The 8811-nt window shown below is 43.2% G+C and overlaps 1 protein-coding gene across 1 annotated transcript; it reads right to left on the bottom strand.

Annotated features, from left to right (window-relative positions):
* arxa (aristaless related homeobox a) lies at positions 1 to 7643 on the bottom strand. The gene is made up of 5 exons (XM_084939150.1): positions 7098 to 7643; positions 6215 to 6779; positions 4747 to 4792; positions 2763 to 3094; positions 1 to 2071 (listed from the first exon to the last, which is right to left on the bottom strand). The coding sequence occupies exons 1-5, from the start codon at positions 7285 to 7287 to the stop codon at positions 1804 to 1806; spliced, it is 1401 nt and encodes a 466-aa protein (XP_084795276.1). The 5' UTR covers positions 7288 to 7643; the 3' UTR covers positions 1 to 1803.
* Positions 7644 to 8811: the final 1168 nt, after the last annotated feature.

Raw genomic sequence — 8811 nt, 5'->3', positions numbered from 1 at the left:
TTTTTACCAATGTAATTTATTCAAATTAGTTATATTAAACCAGGAAACGTACAATCACTTAATAATTATAAGAAAAACAAAAACAAAAAGCGTCCTTCACTCATTTCCTTAAGGGGGGTAGGGAGGGTGACATAAATAATTATCTAAAAACCTAATAATTGATAAACACGGGTGGAATTCTACACAGGGCGACATTCATTACACACTACACCGAGTGCAAAGGATCAAAACACGGTCTCTTGAAATATACACGACCTTGTTTTGATTTTTTTTTTTTTTTTTTTACTTTTTCCCCCTCTTTTTTTTTTTTTTTTTTTTTTTAAACACAATATGTACAGTTTTCTCTCACACAGTCAGGTCATTAAAGAAACACCAGATCTCAACGCTGCTCGCGTGCCGTGCAGTCACACTCAGCGGAAATGCCACCGCTGCGATAATCAGACAGGGAGGAGAAAAATTGCAGTAAATTTACAGAAATCTCGCGCTGACGTGGACTCAAACCACCCTAAATCACACTGAACTGATACAGGGATTTAAAAATATAGGCCTATATATATTTATATATATATATACGTATATATGACGGCTGAGTGTGACGGTCGGGTAGGCGAGCAGTGGAGAAGAGTCAGGCTTGTAGAAGAGAAGGCTATGGAAGGTCTATGGACAGTTTTCCTTTGGTTCAGGGTGGACCTCCTCCAACACGCCTTTGTAATAGATGCAGACCTGCTCAGCCCACATCAATGCATACAGATTAAGCAGTGTTAATGTCGAGCACTCGCCGTTGTCCACATTTGAAGTAGCACAAGATTTCTTTCTAGAAGTCTGGGTTCCCCTGCGGTTCTTCAGCTCTCACAGCGCGCGCGTGCATATGTGTGTGTGTGTGTGTGTGTGTGTGTGTGTGTGTGTGTGTGTGTGTGTGTGTGTGTGTGTGTGTGTGTGTGTGTGTGGGTGGAAGATGACAGACTCTTAAGTAAAAACAGCCTGAAGATAGTCGGTTAAAAAAAGAAAAGAAAAAGGTGTTTTTAAAATAATTGAATGCAGAGAAAGAATTAGAAAAATGCACAGAAACTATGGATTAAAAACGGCCTCTTGGTGTCACCCACATTTATTAAAAACAATTAGATTAAAATGGATTACAATAAGTGGAAACAGTTTTAATCTAGTTAAATTGTATTTAATATTTAAATAACGTAAAGGCCTCTGGAATGTCGCAAAAGTGAAGTAGAAATACTCAAAATAGTTGTACTTAAGTACATTATTTTAGTAAATATACTTCCACCTTCCTCCGATGGTGATTTATTTATTTTATTTATTAATTTAATTGTATTTTTTTATGTATTTGGTAGTTAGACTTTGTAAGTCACGTTCATGTATACTATAAAATAATCAAGAAATATTTAAAAGACTTCTGTTAGACTGTGTCGTAAAATATCCAAATGTAGAAACATTTTAAAAAGTTAAATATGTAATTTAGTGGACTGTCTGTCAGGGAAGTGTGTGTATGGAGTGTAAAGCAATGTAATAATAACTGCAATTACCACGCGCACACACACACACACACACACACACACACACACACACACACACACACACACACACACACACACACACACACACACCTTTATAAAACCAGTGCTCCTTTAAATTTGGTCGTGCTATTTTTGGGGGTGGGGAAACATGAGGCAACAGGACTTCAGCTTCCAGAGGTACAAATGGGGTATTTGGAGGAGTTTTGGGTGGGTGGGGTATCGTGGGATGGGACATAAGCCCAGGACAGGGAGGTCTGGAGCTGGTGTTGAGTGTTCAGCACACCTCCTTCCCTGTGGCTCCGGTGGGCAGGATGTTTAGCTGGGTGAGCTGAGCTGAGTGTTCCTTGGCCTTGAGGCGCAGCGCGGCGATACTCGAGGCTCTGCGGTCCGCTGCGGCTGAAGAAGTAGTAGTGGAGGAAGATGAGGAAGGGTCAGGGAGGACGGGCCCCGTGTGGGAGGGGTTCTCTACAGGAGGTGCGGGCTGACGGAGGAGAGCTGCAGCGGTGGAAGCACTGGTCAGAGGACCCATACTGGAGAAGAGCCTGAAAGAAGAACAAAATGCAGAAATCTATGTATATTATTTGAAATTAAAACCATATTCAAGTTTAATTTATGCATTTCACTCTCTTTGCTTCCTACATCAGAGTGCAGGATGACCCAAAATCCTGTCAGAGTGATGGCGTACGAAGAGGAACAGCATTGCCTGCTCATTAGAATTCTCAAACCTCCTCCTTGGAAAGATTTATGTCATGTATTCCATGCTGACTTCTTTTATATTAAAGCTAAATGGAAAGCATAATGGTGTATAATGGAGAAGGTAACTGTGGCATATGGAGAGTATCGTGTCACCCCTCCTCACAGCTTGTCTTGCACAATCATCACTTTTCTGTTAATTTATTAAGGTGTTTGACAGAGTGATTACATGCCACTGTGAATGGTTAACAGTATAACATATTTGTAATCAGACACTGAGATAAACAGTGAGGGAGTGTGACTGAGGATTAGTGTAAACATCACTCATTAGAGTTGCTGGCAGTTTATTTTAAGCTCTAATGCTGCTCTGCATTTTCTGTCTATGTCTGCCTCTAAAATTGTTGTCATTTACTGTAAAACACAGGAATAAACATAAAGGTCAATTTTTTATTGGAGGACCAAAGTCCAACGGGAGATGCGTTGTCCAAAGAATTATCATTCATTAGATCCAAGGGAAGTCTGTCGATCGGTGCAGCTTACCTGCCAAAAGTGGGTCCAATAAAGGCAGGGTGGCGAAACATGGCAGCCGTGCCCAGGAAGGTGCCCAGGCCGAGTGGGGCAGCCAAGGGTGGGCCAGAGCCGTTGTGAGGCGGTGGAGCCAAGCCTGGGAAGGCTGCAGCTGCAGCTGCTGCAGCCGTCCATGCAGACTCCAGAGCTGGATGTGGGTGAGGAGGGAAGGGTCCTCCCTCTAGGTAGTGGCTGAGAGGATGGCCCGCTGCAAGAGGGCCTGGAAATGGCAGGCCTGACGGGTGGGCCTGCACCCCGGCCTTCTCGCGTTTCCTCCACTTGGCCCTTCGGTTCTGAAACCACACCTGAGGGCAGAAAAAGATGAGAAACGCATTAGTATTAGGAGCAAGATGGCAGATACAACACAAAATGATATTACTTTTACACTAATAAGTGATAAAGGAGAAAAGAAAGAACAGATTTCCTACATAGAGGCAAAAGAGGGGTCTACTCAAAGCTAGACTTACCCAGGTTAAAATTAGATCTATAACTCTCTATCCTGCTTACTTCACAGAAATGTCGCACTCTAATTAACATAATCTCTACTGAATGTTGTGTCAGTGTAGTCTAATAGTTGTCTAGTTCAGGTGGTGGCCAACAGGCGGAAAGTCACCGGTAATTACATGCAAGGTAAACCCCGCCGCTCACGGTCCCTTAAATCTACTTTCTGTCTAATTAAACCCTCCTCCCTGTAGACGGGCTTCGGGTGGGGAGAGATAATTAAGAGCGGTGTTAACAAAAGATCCAGAAAATTACCGCTGAACTGGCTCCAATAACAATTAATGCGCTTTAAATTAAATTCTTAAGAGACGTCGAACGAGTGACTTCCATCCAAGAGACTATTTAACTTTCCCACGCATCCACTGTTGCCCAGTTTGCACTGCAGAAGCACGGGACTCTCACAATGAGCAAAATGTCAACATGTGGAAAGTGACTGAACAGAGCAGGGGCTTGAGCGACAGGCACTGCGCGCGCACACACACACATTATTCCCAGAGGGCTGTTTAGCATTACACAGCCCCTCGGGAATTTATGAGTTTTTATCACCTCCTGATGGCGCCCGTTAAGTGATTTGTTCACCTACGGCCCCTAAAGAGACATCTGTTGTTTTACCTTCGGCCATAACATCTCGGAGCTTCCACCGTGTTTGAACTGTCTCTCTGGTTATAAACCCGGGCTTTCGACATGCAAGCCACGCTTTCAGTGCAAAGCGAAGGAGAGAGGGAGGGAGAGAGGAGGGGGGGGGGCATGGACGGATGGATGGATGGAGAGAGAGTGGGATTGGGGGGTTGTTGGTGGTGGAGGGGTGAGGGGGAGCAAACACCTTTAATGGTCTCTCATTCGCTCCCAAGTGCAAAGCATCGGATCAATGCAGGTCTATTGCAATCACATAATGGGAAATCAAATAGCATTATCCCTCCCCTCTTTCTCTCCCTCCCCTCCCTCCTCCTCCTCTCTCTCTGTTTCATTCTTTTTTTTTTTTTGCACACGCACACACGCACACACACACCTCGGCCTCGCCCCCTATCTGTCCCCTCTGATGGGAATTCAAACACCATCTCATCCCGGGAATACAGACAGTGTTTGCTCCTGCACTAAGTATGCTTTTTATGAATCGCCGGCCTCGGCTTAATAGCCACTAAAACGTCCCCCGTTCGCGTGTAATAACATTCAATAACAGGAAGGACCTTCCCCGCGCAGCGACTGGGGCCATTTAACACATTTTACTGTAATAAATTATTGCCTCAAATTGGCCCGTAATCGGTGATCCTCAATCAGTGACGCATATCACCGGTTATTATCCAGCGCTGCATATCGGAGACATTTTATAGAGGACAGATAAAACATTAGAGGATGCTTCTTTTCCTTTTCTCTCCTCCACCCCCTCCCCTTATATTTGATTTACAAGTCAAGCTTCTCTTTTTTTCAGATAAAAGATAAACACGGAGCCACTTACTTGAACGCGGGCTTCGGTGAGATCCAGGCGCATTGCGAGCTCTTCTCTAAAAAAATGAAATAAAAAGAATAACAAAGACAGAAAGAGGAAGGGAGTAAAAGCAGAGAGACAGTAAGAAAAGATTCAAGGTTACAGGCCACCATTTGGAAGCAAAGCAGAATTGCTGTTTTGTCCCCTCCTGTTGTTCACTGTCAACAATAGACGACCAAAAATAGGCTGGATTTTTTTCCCTCTCTTCCCCGACATGAACTGCAGAAAGACGCCATAGCCATATTCTATTTTCCCTGTCACGGATGGAAAGAAATAGGCCTAGTGATTGTTAGATTTTCCTTAGCCAAGGCCTGTCACCGTAACAACATAATGGTTGAAATAATGACATCTAAACTAGCCTGCCACAAAGCAATTGACGCTCCCTTCAGCTATATACGAGATGAGCTCGCGGTTCAAATTAGACCCACGAGTCGCCTTAAAGTAGATCGACTGAAAAATAAAATAAAAATATATATGAATAATCCCAAATAGAAAAATTGGAAAAATTGATTTTGCGTGATGTTTCAGAAGAAAAGTCAGAAGTGTCAATTTAACAGAAAATGAATGAGATTTATTATTATTATTTGGTTATTTTATTTGGTTTTGGTTCAAACTACTAAAAAAATTCCTGGATAACATAATTTTAACAAAATGTATAAAATATCAGCTTGTAAAGCTCTGGATTTCTTTCAGTGTGTGTGTGTGTGTGTATGTGTAGGAACAACGCGTGTGTACACCTGCCCTTGGGCTTGAGGTTAGGCCCTGACTTTGAGCACGCAGTATCATGTCCAGCAGGTAACCTGAGCTGCTCCACTTAATTATTCCTCCACGCAGGAACACCGCTGCCATATGTAGAAGCAGGCACTGGGTTTCTTTCTTTCTTTTTTTTTTAAATAAGGGGGGTCTCCCCGTTAGCACTTGCAGGCCCATTGTGCTCAGTTATTTAAAGCACGGATTTAGTGTGGGGCATTTTATGAGCTGTGATCGGCGCAGTGTCCTGTTACACACGCGTGGAATTACTGGGACTGTTTCTGAAAAATTTTTATGGGCTAGGGGAAGTGTTTATTTAAAAATAAATGCAATTAATTATCGCCTTCAGTTATGGAAGTATGAAGGAACCTATGGCTCGTTTAAGGTTTAAGCGTGTTCATTTAACTCTTAGCTATAATAATAATAATAATAATAATAATAATAATAATAATAATAATAATAATAATAATGTAGGGCAACGCAGTTGTATATATTTTACATGGAAATTAAAATTCAATTTAATAGGCCTACAATCGTCCCTTTTTAATTCGTTAAGGAGTGATGCAGAATAACTGAAAATAACAAACTGTATTTTTTTAAGTTAAAATTTTACAATAAAAACAACATTTTTTCCAAACACTTCCTGTTTTGTTTTGTTTTGTTTTTCTTTTCTTTTCTTTTCTCTCACCTGGTGAAGACATCGGGGTAGTGCGTCTTCTGGAAAGCTCTCTCCAGCTCCTCCAGCTGGTAACTGGTGAAGGTAGTCCTATATCTTCTCTGCTTCCGTTTCAGCATCCCTTCCTCCGAGTCACTGCCCGCCGACAGACACACGCTGTCTTCCCCGTCCCTCACGTCCCCGTCCCCGGCGTTCAAGCTCTCCCTCTCCTCGTCCTTCGGGGATAGCGCCACCGCGTCCCCGCAGCCCTCTTCCTCCTTCCCCGCGTCCTCCTCGAACTTCAGCGGACCGAGCTCCACCAGTCCCATGCTGCCGTCCTCCGAGGCCTCTCCGGGGCTCTGGTCACCCTCTCCCCGGCTCAGCGACGCGTTCTCTCGGTAGGACTTGCTACGGCTGATGCTCACCTGTGGCGCCTGGCTGATTTTGAGGCTTTCGCTAGCTTGCTCCAGCAGGAGCCTTTCCCTCTCCAGCTTCTCTGCGTGCTCATGGAGATACTTCCCCCCAGGTCCGTACAGCCGGCGGAGCTTTGGAGGCAGGTGCATGTCAGCGCTGAGAGAGATTGGCTCTTTAGTTGGCCCTGAGAAAGAAGCGTGTGAAGGATGTCAAAAATAATGAACAGGCACTTCAATTTTCTTCAAAGCTAAAATAAAATGTAATATTTTCACCGGCGTTTAAAATGACCTGCTTAGTCGTGGAAACACTTTAATTAACCAAAGAGAGATTCTTGGGGCTATAATGGGCTCACCTACAAGCTTCATTAGAGCAACTCCTGCAGAAGCGTTACTCACATACTTTAGGGCTAAATTAGTTTGCTTTGTTACCAATTCACCCCTGCTTACAAAACTGCCAACCGATGTAAACTATCATTCCAATTTTCCCTTTAAAATAAACTCACCGTCGGCGGTCCTGTCGAGCTCCACTCTGCCGGGCAGACCCGTCAAACTTTGAGCCCCTATCAGTCTGACCTTACAGGGACTCCTGCGGCCCAGAATGCTGTCTATGCAGTAAGAGGAGAGCAGTGTCGGGGATTTACTGCTCTTCCTCTCGCCCCGGTCGTGGATATCTTCCTCAAACTGACCGCTCATGTCGACGCTTCGGTTTGTCTTTCGGTAACGCCTGTCAGTCTCCCTCTCTCTACCTCTTTCCCCTTCCTCTCTCTCGGGGTCTTCTTCTTCTTCTTTTTTTTTCTTCGGCTCCTCTCAGGCCGGCTCGTCTGTTTACCGAGACCGCTCACTCCTCCCTCCTTCTCCTTCTCCTCTCTCCCCTCTGTCACTCCTGTGTCACACTCTCAGCTAATGACAGACAGCGGTTTGGCTGCCTCGCGTTGCGCTCCGGGTCTGCCAGGCGCTTCTCCGCTCCGCGCGCTCGCTCAGCATAGGCTACGTGTGGGCTGTTGCTGCGCTCTTGATTGGCTGGTGTGTGTATGTGGGGAGAGAGACAGCGCGCAGCTGCTTTATATATTTTACATTAAAGTTAATTTGAGGGAGAGGCGACAAAACCCGACATGGACTTCCCATTCCTCCGCGGAACGGACTCAAGCGGATGGAGCAGCAAAATCCAAAGAAACTAAAAAAAAAAACAACAAAAAAACTAACGACTTCTCCTGCTCGTTAGTGTAAAATGTCTCTAACACCTTTACTTACTCTAATTTATTAGCGATATAGCCTCATTTAATAAAGCAATGGGGTGCTGACAAGCTAACAAGTGTAATGATGTCATTAGCACAATGACTTTGGAGGAAAGTACCACATATAAGGCTACAAAGCACAATTTCACAGCTTTTTTCCTTCCCCAGGATACACGCCATTGCATTTCAAAATAAAAGCACACGCGTAAACGATAAAAATAATAATAGCTGACTTTTAAGTTGATGTTGCTGGCTTACTGGTGCTAGCTAACCGGGTATCTGAATAAAACAGAGTTGGGGCCTATCAGCTTTTTTGGGGAAAAGGCCCACTAACAGCTAGCCTACTTGCCATGTACATTGTATATATAAAATATGGTATTAGCAGTATAATTTAAAATACTAGTAATGTCCATAATGACGAGGACATGACATGACGACATTTTTTTTTATTAGTAATTTTATAACATAACGATAACAGTAAAAATAGTATAATAATAATAATAATAATAATAATAATAATAATAATAATAATAATAATAATAATAAGGCTTTTGTCTTCTTTGATCATTTCCATGGTCTTTATTATTACTTTTCTACTATAATGATAACTATAACATTTTAGTCTATTTCTACATTAGTTTTAACCTCATGGCTAATCCTTGTGCCAACATGCAAAAAAAAAGAAAACAAAAATCTGGCGCGGAGTTTGTGTTTAACCACTGCACCTGCGTGAGCCATGTCACAGACTGAGTCACATAGAAATATAAAAGATCAACACAGAGATCAGAATTTTCTAGCTTTTAAAAACAAAAGTTTATTTTGACAGGAGTATAAGCATTAATGCATGCATCTATCTATCTATCTATCTATCTATCTATCTATCTATCTATCTATCTATCTATCTATGTCTTACTTTCTGTCTCTCTTCAATTGCCTGCTCTCTGCTGGAGTTGGGGATTGACTTAAAAAGTGAGGGTGGCGC

The sequence above is a fragment of the Perissodus microlepis genome, chromosome 9 (genome assembly GCF_051167445.1).
Source record: "Perissodus microlepis isolate ML-2025 ecotype Zambia chromosome 9, ASM5116744v1, whole genome shotgun sequence".
Lineage (NCBI taxonomy): Eukaryota > Metazoa > Chordata > Actinopteri > Cichliformes > Cichlidae > Perissodus > Perissodus microlepis.
This window is presented reverse-complemented; position numbering and strand designations above follow the sequence as displayed.